General features: G+C 50.3%; 1 protein-coding gene across 1 annotated transcript; it reads left to right on the top strand.

Annotated features, from left to right (window-relative positions):
• On the top strand, nt 1–9,139 carry LOC306764578 (DNA topoisomerase 3-beta-1-like; the record flags this gene model as incomplete). Its single annotated transcript, XM_079251752.1, has 7 exons — nt 1–46; nt 3,308–3,436; nt 3,552–3,701; nt 3,830–3,930; nt 8,208–8,409; nt 8,586–8,773; nt 8,858–9,139. The coding sequence occupies 7 exons, from the start codon at nt 1–3 to the stop codon at nt 9,137–9,139; spliced, it is 1,098 nt and encodes a 365-aa protein (XP_079107878.1).
• Between the last annotated feature and the right edge of the window lie 4,709 nt (nt 9,140–13,848).

The following is a 13,848-nucleotide window of genomic DNA, read 5'->3' on the forward strand; positions in this document are numbered from 1 at the left end:
ATGGCTCAGGAGAAAGCGAAAAAATCCAAGAGGGGTGAAGAAAAAGGTTTGCGAAAAACAAAAAAAAACCCACCTGTGTTCCTGAACTAGCTGATCCCACCACTGCCACCAAATGTGAGGGACCAGACTGACGAAGGAAGAGGAACACAGGTGGCTTCAAAAGAAAAGGGTTTTATTTGCCCAAACAATATAAATGAATTTGGCCTTTAAAAGAGGTCAACTAAGCAAAACCTAAATCAAAGTCTGAAAATAACTAAACTAACAGATTAGGGAACATAATCAACATAACACAAAAACATACTGACCTGACAAACAACAAACAAAGGAGAACTTAAATACTGGCTGATCAGACCAGTTACAAAACATATGGGGTAACACATTAAACATACTAACAAACTAGACAAAGAAACAGAACCTAACTGTTAGCTTAATTACTCTTAACAAAACTACTAACAAAAGGTAAACCCAAACCACTCAAAAGTGGGGAAGAAAATGAATAAACATTTGAAGAAACTAAACTAAACTTTTAATCTCCCCCTCTGAAGATGAGGTCTTCCCAAAGGCCCGTGGCACTTCCTGTTCACTGGCTTCCCACCTGTGCACACTCCTGCCCCCCAATGCCCAAGCTAATCCCTTCAGCACCAGTAAAAAGAAACAAGATTAACCAAAACGCAAACAATTGAAAATACAGTGGGTCCTTAATGTGCATGCTAACAATAGGAAACCAAAGCATTTAAATATAAAGAAAACTAACAATGTGGTGCTTTTACCGCCTTTATATGTGTGGCCATCACACTCGTTCAGCCTACATCCAAACGATGTTAGTATCGTTCAGCCTACATCCATATGCTGTTAGTCCCGTTTAGCCTACATCGCTACGCTGTTAGTCTCGTTTAGCCGACATTTACATGCTGTTAGTCTCGTTTAGCTTACATCCATGCGCTGTTAGTGTCTTTTAGCCTACATCCATACGATGTTAGTCTTGTTTGGCCAACATCCATAGGCTGTTAGTGTCGTTTAGCCTACATCCATATGCTGTTAGTGTCGTTTAGCCTACATCCACACGCTGTTAGTCTCGTTTAGCCTACATCCATGCGCTGTTAGTCTGGTTTAGCCTACATCCACACGCTGTTAGTCTGGTTTAGCGTAGATCCAAACGCTGTTAGTCTCTTTTAGCCTACATCCATACGCTGTTAGTCTCTTTTAGCCTACATCTATACCCTGGTAGTCTCGTTTAGTGTACATCCATCCGCTGTTAGTCTCGTTTAGCCTACATCCATACGATGTTAGTCTCGTTTAGCCTACATCCATCCGCTGTTAGTCTCGTTTAGCCTACATCCATACGATGTTAGTCTCGTTTAGCCTACATCCATACGATGTTAGTCTCGTTTAGCCTACATCCATACGCTGTTAGTCTCGTTTAGCCTACATCTATATCCGGTTAGTCTGTTTTAGCCTAGATCCATACGCTGTTAGTCTTGGTTAGCCAACATCCATACGCTGTTAGTCTCGTTTAGCCTACATCCATACGCTGTTAGTGTCGTTTAGCCTACATCCACACGCTGTTAGTCTCGTTTAGCCTACATCCACGCGCTGTTAGTCTGGTTTAGCGTAGATCCAAACGCTGTTAGTCTCTTTTAGCCTACATCCATACGCTGTTAGTCTCGTTTAGCCTACATCTATACCCTGGTAGTCTCGTTTAGCCTACATCCACACGCTGTTAGTCTCGTTTAGCCTAGATTCATACACTGTTAGTCTCGTTTAGCCTACATCCACACGATGTTAGTATCGTTTAGCCTACATCCACACGCTGTTAGTCTCGTTTAGCCTACATCCACACGCTGTTAGTCTCGTTTAGCCTACATCCACACGCTGTTAGTCTCGTTTAGCCTACATCCACACGCTGTTAGTCTCGTTTAGCCTACATCCACACGATGTTAGTCTCGTTTAGCCTACATCCATACGCTGTTAGTCTCGTTTAGCCTACATCCATATGCTGTTAGTGTTGTTTAGCCGACATCTACACGCTGTTAGTGTTGTTTAGCCTACATCCACACGCTGTTAGTGTCTTTTAGCCTACATCCATACGCTGTTAGTCTCTTTTGGCCTACATCCATAGGCTGTTAGTGTCGTTTGGCTTACATCCATAGGCTGTTAGTGTCGTTTAGCCTACATCCATATGCTGTTAGTGTCGTTTAGCCTACATCCACACGCTGTTAGTCTGGTTTAGCGTAGATTCATACGCTGTTAGTCTCGTTTAGCCTACATCTATATCCGGTTAGTCTCTTTTAGCCTAGATCCATACGCTGTTAGTCTTGGTTAGCCAACATCCACACGCTGTTAGTGTCGTTTAGCCTACATCCATACGTTGTTGCTTTCGTTTAGCCTACATCCATACGCTGTTAGTCTCTTTAGCCTTCATCCATACAATGTTAGTCTCGTTTAGCCTACATCCATACGTAGTTAGCACGGCATCGGTACCAACATACCTCTGTTACCGCGTACCAACTGCAATGTTCTGAAGGGAGAACGCTCCCTGAGCCAGTACCAGTCTCAAATGGTTCAAACGCACCAGTTCAGTCTGACCCACCGGTGTGAGACAGAAAGCCCTGAGGTTGACGGCTGGCGTGGCATGAGAAGGTCCGGAAAGCAGAAATAGATCTACCTTCTGAGTTTCGTGTCCTTCCAGCAGCGCCGCCTTTCAGCCAAAAACTCCCGTCCTAACTTATTTTTCATGCTACACTGACGTTCGTCACGTACGTTCCTGAAGCGCGCCGACGTTCGTCACGTACGTTCCTGAAGCGCGCCGACGTTCGTCACGTACGTTCCTGAAGCGCGCCGACGTTCGTCACGTACGTTCCTGAAGCGCGCCGACGTTCGTCACGTACGTTCCTGAAGCGCGCCGACGTTCGTCACGTACGTTCCTGAAGCGCGCCGACGTTCGTCACGTACGTTCCTGAAGCGCGCCGACGTTCGTCACGTACGTTCCTGAAGCGCGCCGACGTTCGTCACGTACGTTCCTGAAGCGCGCCGACGTTCGTCACGTACGTTCCTGAAGCGCTCCGACGTTCGTCACGTACGTTCCTGAAGCGCTCCGACGTTCGTCACGTACGTTCCTAGCGTGCTGACGTTCATCACTTACATTCCGGTAGGACATGTGGGAGTCGCCGGTGGGTGGCGAGGAGGGTTGCATGCGGGTGGTGGTGAGGAGGAGGAGCAGGAGGAGGAGAGGAAGAGGAGGGTTAACCACAGCTCTGTGGTACCAGCGGTGCCACATGGCGGTCCTCAGTGTGTGTCCGTCCTCCAGGTACCGATGCCAGCATCCCGGTCCACATCAACAACATCTGCCAGAGAAACTACGTCACCGTGGAGACCGGCCGCAAGCTGAAGCCAACCAACCTGGGCATCGTCCTGGTACACGGCTACTACAAGATCGGTAACTCCGTCTTAGTTCTGCTGCTCGGGGAGTTAATGGACTCCTCGCCAGTTGGATTTACAGACCTACGGTTTCTGTGTGTGTGTGTGTGTGTGTGTGTGTGTGTGTGTTCCAGATGCTGAGCTGGTGCTGCCCACCATCCGCAGCGCGGTGGAGAAGCAGCTCAACCTGATCGCTCTGGGGAAGGCCAACTTCCAGCAGGTCCTGCAGCACGCTCTGGACATCTTCAAGAGGAAGTTCCACTACTTTGTGGATTCCATCACCAGTAAGCCCAGCGTCAGCCTGACATCTCCCATTCAGCCCAGTAACCTTCACCTGCACGCACGCCTACACGCACGCCTACACGCACGCCTACACCGTTCTGGTTTGGAATGCGTGTGTTTTGTGTTCCAGGTATGGACGAGCTGATGGAGGTCTCCTTCTCGCCCATCGCCGCCACGGGAAAGCCTCTGTCCCGCTGCGGGAAATGCCACCGCTTCATGAAGTACATCCAGGTCAGGAGTCGCACCGACAATCACTGGAAAAATTCCCTGTCTGGAGGCGCGAGCTGAGTCGGAACACGTTAGCGGTGTCCCTCTGCACACGCCTCTGTAGACCACCCGGCCCGACACCAGAGAAGAAGAAAAACAAGCCAAGTCGCCGTTTCCGCGAAGTAGTGAAGAACGCGGTGAAGCTGCGTCTTAACTCCACCTCCAGACCCCAACTCCACCTGCAGACCCCAACTCCACCTCCAGACCCCAACTCCACCTGCAGACCCCAACTCCACCTCCAGACCCCAACTCCACCTGCAGATCCTAACTCCACTGCTACAGCTGACCAGGGGCTGCTCCACTAGACTAGTACCTAAACTCCAGTTAAACTGGAACAGAGGAGGAAGGAGAAGCGTCAGAGCACCAGAAGGAAGGTTTGAAGTCCTGCAAGGCCTGAGACAACCTGAGTGTTTACATAGAAATGTCATCTAATCTAAAAATACACAAGTAGTTCAAAGCAAAGAGAGAAAGGTTTTACATAAAACCCACAGAAACCAGTCCACTCAGGCTACACCGTTTGCAGCGTTTTAACTGGGACCGGCAGCGTTTAACTGGGACCGGCAGCGTTTTAACTGGGACCGGCAGCGTTTTAACTGGGACCGGCAGCGTTTTACTGGGACCGGCAGCGTTTGGACCGGCAGCGTTTGGACCGGCAGCGTTTGGACCGGCAGAGTTTAACTGGGACCGGCAGCGTTGGGACCGGCAGCATTGGGACCGGCAGCGTTGGGACCGGCAGCGTTGGGACCGGCAGCGTTGGGACCGGCAGCGTTTTAACTGGGACCGGCAGCGTTTTAACTGGGACCGGCAGCGTTTGGACCGGCAGCGTTTAACTGGGACCGGCAGCGTTTAACTGGGACCGGCAGCGTTGGGACCGGCAGCGTTTAACTGGGACCGGCAGCGTTTAACTGGGACCGGCAGCGTTTTAACTGGGACCGGCAGCGTTTTAACTGGGACCGGCAGCGTTTTAACTGGGACCGGCAGCGTTTTACTGGGACCGGCAGCGTTTGGACCGGCAGCGTTTGGACCGGCAGAGTTTAACTGGGACCGGCAGCGTTGGGACCGGCAGCATTGGGACCGGCAGCGTTTGGACCTGCAGCGTTTTAACTGGGACCGGCAGCGTTTTAACTGGGACCGGCAGCGTTTTAACTGGGACCGGCAGCGTTTTAACTGGGACCGGCAGCGTTTGGACCGGCAGCGTTTAACTGGGACCGGCAGCGTTTAACTGGGACCGGCAGCGTTGGGACCGGCAGCGTTTAACTGGGACCGGCAGCGTTTTAACTGGGACCGGCAGCGTTTTAACTGGGACCGGCAGCGTTTGGACCGGCAGCGTTTGGACCGGCAGCGTTTGGACCGGCAGCGTTTAACTGGGACCGGCAGCGTTGGGACCGGCAGCGTTTAACTGGGACCGGCAGCGTTTTAACTGGGACCGGCAGCGTTTTAACTGGGACCGGCAGCGTTTGGACCGGCAGCGTTTGGACCGGCAGCGTTTGGACCGGCAGCGTTTTAACTGGGACCGGCAGCGTTTTAACTGGGACCGGCAGCGTTTTAACTGGGACCGGCAGCGTTGGGACCGGCAGCGTTTTAACTGGGACCGGCAGCGTTTTACTGGGACCGGCAGCGTTTAACTGGGACCGGCAGCGTTTTAACTGGGACCGGCAGCGTTTAACTGGGACCGGCAGCGTTTAACTGGGACCGGCAGCGTTTAACTGGGACCGGCAGCGTTTAACTGGGACCGGCAGCGTTGGGACCGGCAGCGTTTTAACTGGGACCGGCAGCGTTTTACTGGGACCGGCAGCGTTGGGACCGGCAGCGTTTTAACTGGGACCGGCAGCGTTTTAACTGGGACCGGCAGCGTTGGGACCGGCAGCGTTTCAGACCTGAGTGTTACCTGCTTGTTCTCACGACCGTGTGAACATGCAGCCCGATCCGATCGAAAGGCTCCGTTGTCTGACCAGAACCTGGTCAGGTTAAAGTTGTTAGCGATGATCCTGATCAAGACGTTACACAACCAGCTGACCTGTTAGACACAGAGGAACACTGGCGAGATTATCTGGACTTCACAGATGACTCCGAACCTTTTCTGGAGTTAGAAAATTTCACCAGTTACCAGGATTACGGCCTGTTGTACCAGTACCACAGTTCCAGTACAAACTGTATGTAAACATGAAGAGGTGGGGTGGGAACAGGGTGGGGTGGGCGCCATCAGGGTGGAGACACCAGCAGGCTGTGGTGGGGCATTGGTCTTCCACATCAAACCAGATCCAGTCCAGTAGACGGAACCAAACCAGATCCAGTCCAGTAGACGGAACCAAACCACATCCTGTCCAGTAGACGGAACCAAACCACATCCTGTCCAGTAGACGGAACCAAACCACATCCTGTCCAGTAGACGGAACCAAACCAGATTCTGTCCAGAAAATGGAACCAAACCGGATCCAGTCCAGTAGATGGAACCAAACCGGATCCAGTCCAGTAGATGGAACCAAACCACATCCTGTCCAGTAAATGGAACCAAACCTGGAACCAAACCAGATTCTGTCGAGTAGATGGAACCAAATCGGATCCAGTCCAGTCAATGGAACCAAACCGGATCCAGTCCAGTAGATGGAACCAAACCGGATCCAGTCCAGTAGACGGAACCAAACCAGATCCAGTCCAGTCGATGGAACCAAACCACATCCAGTCCAGTCGATGCAACCAAACCGGAGCCAGTCCAGTAGACGGAACCAAACCAGATCCAGTCCAGTAGATGGAACCAAACCAGATCCAGTCCAGTAGATGGAACCAAACTGGATCCAGTCCAGTACATGGAACCAAACCAGAGTCCACAGACGAGGCGTTTGGCAGAGAAGATCTGAGACCAGTATGTGGGCTGTACCCACATACTGGTCTCCACTGGTCTCAGTCCACAAATGGATTTCCAGTTAAACCAACACAGAAATAATCCAGCAACAGTCCAGTTCCATTCTTGTGAGAGATAAAATAAAGGAGTCAAGGGCCGCTTCTGGTCTCCTACGTCAAACTCTGTCTAATAAACGAGTCATTTTCCCGTTTTCCTGTCGGGTGTACAGTACAGTCCACGGTCAAAGTCCGATCCGGTGCTTCGATGACTGTGAGACCTTCAGAGTCTGACAGGACTCCATTATCACCTCCATTAGAGGACAGCAACGCTCTAACCTTCATGAATTAGTCATGAGGTCTGTGTGTGAGTCAGTGTTCATGTAGCCACAAGGCCCCGCAGACCGGGTCTGGTTCTGGACACCGGGTCTGGTTCTGGACACCGGGTCTGGTTCTGGAGACAGGGTTCAGTTATGGAGACAGGGTCAGGCCCCGCAGATCGGGTCTGGTTCTACACACTGGGTCCTGTACTGGAGACAAGGTTCGGTTTTAGAGATCGGATCAGGCCGTACAGACTGGGTCCGGTTCTGGAGACGGCTCGGTGACGTGACTGGGCATAAAGGAGCATTCCAGTCTTTCAGGTGGACTGAGCTTTACCAGTCTGGGACAAATTGGATCTGGGGATTGTGGAGTTGGAAAGGGAGGCGACTGGGAACGGCTCGGTGACCCGGCCGCTTTAACTGGGAACGGCTCGGGGACCCGGCCGCTTTAACTGGGAACGGCTCGGGGACCCGGCCGCTTTAACTGGGAACGGCTCGGTGACCCGGCCGCTTTAACTGGGAACGGCTCGGGGACCCGGCCGCTTTAACTGGGAACGGCTCGGGGACCCGGCCGCTTTAACTGGGAACGGCTCGGCTCGGGGACCCGGCCGCTTTAACTGGGAACGGCTCGGCTCGGGGACCCGGCCGCTTTAACTGGGAACGGCTCGGCTCGGGGACCCGGCCGCTTTAACTGGGAACGGCTCGGCTCGGGGACCCGGCCGCTTTAACTGGGAACGGCTCGGGGACCCGGCCGCTTTAACTGGGAACGGCTCGGTGACCCGGCCGCTTTAACTGGGAACGGCTCGGGGACCCGGCCGCTTTAACTGGGAACGGCTCGGGGACCCGGCCGCTTTAACTGGGAACGGCTCGGGGACCCGGCCGCTTTAACTGGGAACGGCTCGGCGAACTGGTAAATTTTTCATGTGGATAAAAGCTGTGATTGACGAGACTGCAGGAAACAGCAGTTCTAATGGAGATGGGTCTGATGTAATAATGGCTGTCAGTGTTCTGCAGCTGCAGTTCGGCTTGTTGAGACGAGGATTCAGCTGTTTGTCCTGAACTCTGACCTGGATGTGTTTGCAGGCCAAGCCCAGCAGACTTCACTGTTCCCACTGCGATGAGACCTACAGTCTTCCCCAGAACGGCGCCATCAAGTTGTACAAGGAGCTCCGCTGTCCCCTGGATGACTTTGAGCTTGTCCTCTGGACCTCTGGCGCCCGGGGCAAAAGCTACCCCCTCTGTCCATACTGCTTCAGCAACCCCCCGTTCAGAGACATGAAGAAAGGTTGCTCATCCTGTCGCTTCATTATGCTGTTCCAGTAGTACACACATTAGTTATTTAACTATTGAGGGTTTCCTTTCCTCAGACTGATCATGTTGTGGAACGTGAAACGTCTCAGATGAGCCTGCATGACTTCTGATGGAGATGCAGGAATTGACTTTGTCCGTCTTCTGCTGCAGGCATGGGCTGCAACGAGTGCACCCACCCATCCTGCCAGCATTCCCTCAACTCGCTGGGCATCGGCCAGTGTGTGGAGTGTGACAGTGGCGTCCTGGTGCTGGATCCAACATCAGGACCCAAATGGAGGATGGCCTGTAACAAGTGCAACGTCGTGGTTCATTTTTTTGAACATGCACACAAAGTGCAGGTGAGAAAATCTGCTTCAGTGACAAAAGATTTCATTTCTGTCCCGATACACCAGCAGAAGGCAGAAGCTTTTCTCTCTTTTCAGGTTGCTCCAGAGAGCTGCAACATCTGCGAGGCGTCTCTGGTTTTGGTCGACTTCAACAAGACTCGGACGCCTCTGCCTGCCGGCGAGACGCAGCACACCGGCTGCGTCTTCTGTGATCAGGTCTTCCAGGACTTAGTGGAGCTCAAACACGCCACCATGAGACACGCCATGCACCGAGGGGGGGCCGCGAGGCGAGGAGGGAAGGGCAGAGGCAGGGGACGTCGTGGGAATCCTAAAAAACCGAAAGACAAAATGGCTGCCCTGGCAGCGTACTTTGTGTAGTTCTCTGTCCTTTCCATGGTTGTGGTTTATTAAAAGTTTATTTCTCGGTAAAGTGCCATTTCTGTTTACACCCCAGGTTTCTCTGTCGAACTTTAGATCCATGAGCCTCATTACAAAGACCCGACCGCCCAGTTCCAGTAAGACCAGCAAACGGAGACGTCTGTGGTCCGATTCCCACCCTGACCTGTTGTAGTCTTCCACCGTGCAGACCGGAACCAAATCAGAACCAGACCCCCGGCAGAATCTGCCTCTTTAGGGTCTCAGAACCGGACCCCCGGCAGAATCTGCCTCTTTAGGGTCTCAGAACCGGACCCCCGGCAGAATCTGCCTCTTTAGGGTCTCAGAACCGGACCCCCGGCAGAATCTGCCTCTTTAGGGTCTCAGAACCGGACCCCCGGCAGAATCTACCTCTTTAGGGTCTCAGAACCGGACCCCCTGTATAGTCTACCTCTTTATGGGCTCCAATCTAAACCCGTCCAAGGGCTGCTGAGCTGAACAGAACCTGGAACTGCAGTAACAGCCAAGTCGCCAGCAGGAGGCAGCAGTGTATCACACAATCTGCCACTGAATGCAGAGCAAGACGTGCAGCCAGCAGCTCATGTCATCAGCTTGGATCTACTGGAGAGCAGGAGACCACTTCATCTCCAGCTCCTAAACTTCCTGTTAACATCTAGCAACTGGTAACTCCCGTCATGTAGGCGGGGTCAAGACGACTTGCAGAAGTTCTAACTGGGCACCAGGAGATTCCAGCGGCTGGTCTCAGTGTTGACTGTGATTTTCACCAGCAACCATCTCCAGTCCAGTCAGCAGCAGTGGAGCAGAAGGTCTGGTTTATGTCAGAGGAGACTGACAGACTGGTTGGAGATGACAGAAAAAAAAAGTCCACTAAGCACTGGTTCCCCTGTCTGAACATCGCTGCTTGTGGGCTGCAGCTCTGGAGGTTCTCATCATTTACGCTCATCACGCCGGTAGTCTCGCTTGGCCTACATCCACACGCCGGTAGTCTCGCTTGGCCTACATCCACACGCCGGTAGTCTCGCTTGGCCTACATCCACACGCCGGTAGTCTCGCTTGGCCTACATCCACACGCCGGTAGTCTCGCTTGGCCTACATCCACACTCCGGTAGTCTCGCTTGGCCTACAGCTAAACGTTGTGGTCTTCCATTTCCCTAGGTGGCCAGCCCAGGGAACCGAATGGCCCAATGTGAGAACCACATTTCTGACTGCTCGAGGGACCACTAGTTGCTTAGCCAGACCATGCTGATGGTAAAGGATACCATTCTGTATAAAGTATGCCTCTTTATGATTTCCAGGGTCAGCCTCCGATTCTCTCTCTCTAGCTCTCAACAAAATGGCTGACAGTGATGGGTCATTTTGTTGCATCTCAGTTAGGTTGGTAGGGATTTTAAATCCCAAAGGAACTTCTGGCGCAGACTCAACTTGTGCTTTTACATCTGTATGCTTAAATTTTTTCATGCCTTTTCTGACGCGTGTTTTCCTAGATTTCCCGGGACTCATTTCTAGGTCAACATCAAAGAAAGGCAAGGCACTGAGTGTTGGAAGGTGCTCATTCTGCTTAGCCTGAGCCCTAGTTACAATATTACAAGTTTATGACCTGTTGAAACCTGCACAAAGTACTGGCAGATCTTCACCTAAAACTACTGGGAATGGCAAGTTTTCTGCAACTCCAACATTCAACAGATATGGTTGCCCTTGCGCCTCAATAATGATGTCAGCAGTAGGGTAAGGTTTTTCATCACCATGGACACAACAAATTGGGATGGTTTCAAGAGCACATATTGTGTGATTAGGTACGTAACATCTGTGCACCAGAGTCTGAGTACTACCAGTATCTATTAAGGCTTTTATTTTCCTTCCATTGATTTTCACCATGGTCATTTTCATTGACAGTCCATTTTCTGGCTTCAGGACATCATGCTGTCGGGGGACAAAGCACATTTGGGTCAATTTGAATGAGTTTTGTGGGCACACCGGCTTAGTATGACCTTCCTTCCCATAACGGTAACAAACTGGAGCTCTTTTAGCCGGTTTAACTGCATTTCCTTGCTGATCATCCTGGATTGGAGGTTTACTCACACTTGCTGCTCTCTGGTTGTATTGAAGGGGCAGGGGCCTGCAGGTGTCCTTTTCTTTTGTGGCAGCATTAGTCCATGGCTGGCCCTTCCGCCTGGCAGTCACAAACACATCAGCAAGAGAAGCAGCATCAGCAGCAGATGTAGGGTTGTGTTCTTTAATCCACACCTGAAGCTCAGGGGACAACATTCTTAAGAACTGTTCCATGATTATCATTTCACAAATTCCTTGCACCGTTCTACCTCCGGGCTGTATCCATTTCCCATACAACTCCTTCAGCCTCACATAGAGTTCTTCAGGGCTTTCATCAGGCTGAACATACAGGGACCGGAACCTTTGTCTGTAAGTCTCTGGGTTAATGTCATATTTCTTTAATATGGCATCCTTCACCTCATTGTAATCCAGTGACTCATCAACATCCATATTAACATAGGCACTTCTTGCCTTACCAGTAAGTAGAGGAATGAGGCGGAACACCCAGTCTGCTTTTGGCCATCTACAGGCAGCTGCAATTCTCTTAAATGTAACCAGGAAATGCTCAATATCATCTTCACTGGTTAACTTCTGCAGTTTTGGTTCATGAAAGATTGGTGACTGACCTGAGGGAGTATTGGTTCTGAAGTTGTCTGGTGAGGATGAGGCCTGGGCCTGTTGATTATTCTCACCATTTTCTTCAGGAAGGTTTGTATCAGCTGAAGCAGGCACAGGAGTAGGAGATGTGCGAGCCTGAACCTCCATTTGCAAAAGCTGAAACTGATGTTGTAAAGCTTTAAATCGCTGGTCTTGGCGTGTAAATTCATGTTTCAGTTTTACCTCCCGAGCTTCCTGTTGTCCCATGAATGTCTGTAAGATTCCAGCTAAATCCGTCAGTGTTGGTTCTCTGACTTCGTCACCATCATTGTCTGCTGCCATTTCAGAAGCTTGAGCCTCCATTTCCTCCTCACAAGCCGTTTGGTCATCTGCCATCTTGGTCTCAGGTTTGGTTTTTCTGCCTCCACAGTACATGGCTCAGGAGAAAGCGAAAAAATCCAAGAGGGGTGAAGAAAAAGGTTTGCGAAAAACAAAAAAAACCCCACCTGTGTTCCTGAACTAGCTGATCCCACCGCTGCCACCAAATGTGAGGGACCAGACTGACGAAGGAAGAGGAACACAGGTGGCTTCAAAAGAAAAGGGTTTTATTTGCCCAAACAATATAAATGAATTTGGCCTTTAAAAGAGGTCAACTAAGCAAAACCTAAATCAAAGTCTGAAAATAACTAAACTAACAGATTAGGGAACATAATCAACATAACACAAAAACATACTGACCTGACAAACAACAAACAAAGGAGAACTTAAATACTGGCTGATCAGACCAGTTACAAAACATATGGGGTAACACATTAAACATACTAACAAACTAGACAAAGAAACAGAACCTAACTGTTAGCTTAATTACTCTTAACAAAACTACTAACAAAAGGTAAACCCAAACCACTCAAAAGTGGGGAAGAAAATGAATAAACATTTGAAGAAACTAAACTAAACTTTTAATCTCCCCCTCTGAAGATGAGGTCTTCCCAAAGGCCCGTGGCACTTCCTGTTCACTGGCTTCCCACCTGTGCACACTCCTGCCCCCCAATGCCCAAGCTAATCCCTTCAGCACCAGTAAAAAGAAACAAGATTAACCAAAACGCAAACAATTGAAAATACAGTGGGTCCTTAATGTGCATGCTAACAATAGGAAACCAAAGCATTTAAATATAAAGAAAACTAACAATGTGGTGCTTTTACCGCCTTTATATGTGTGGCCATCACACTCGTTCAGCCTACATCCAAACGATGTTAGTATCGTTCAGCCTACATCCATATGCTGTTAGTCCCGTTTAGCCTACATCGCTACGCTGTTAGTCTCGTTTAGCCGACATTTACATGCTGTTAGTCTCGTTTAGCTTACATCCATGCGCTGTTAGTGTCTTTTAGCCTACATCCATACGATGTTAGTCTTGTTTGGCCAACATCCATAGGCTGTTAGTGTCGTTTAGCCTACATCCATATGCTGTTAGTGTCGTTTAGCCTACATCCACACGCTGTTAGTCTCGTTTAACCTACATCCATGCGCTGTTAGTCTGGTTTAGCCTACATCCACACGCTGTTAGTCTGGTTTAGCGTAGATCCAAACGCTGTTAGTCTCTTTTAGCCTACATCCATACGCTGTTAGTCTCTTTTAGCCTACATCTATACCCTGGTAGTCTCGTTTAGTGTACATCCATCCGCTGTTAGTCTCGTTTAGCCTACATCCATACGATGTTAGTCTCGTTTAGCCTACATCCATCCGCTGTTAGTCTCGTTTAGCCTACATCCACACGCTGTTAGTCTGGTTTAGCGTAGATTCATACGCTGTTAATCTCGTTTAGCCAACATCCATACGGTGTTAGTCTCGTTTAGCCTACATCACTATGCTGTTAGTCTCGTTTAGCCTACATTACGACGCTGTTAGTCTCGTTTTGCCTACATCCACACGCTGTTAGTCTCGTTTAGCCTACATCCACACAATGTTAGTCTCGTTTAGTGTACATCCATCCGCTGTTAGTCTCGTTTAGTCTACATCCATACAATGTTAGTCTCGTTTAGGC

This window comes from Telmatherina bonti (genome assembly GCF_933228915.1).
Source record: "Telmatherina bonti genome assembly, chromosome: 13".
Taxonomy (NCBI): Eukaryota; Metazoa; Chordata; class Actinopteri; order Atheriniformes; family Telmatherinidae; genus Telmatherina; species Telmatherina bonti.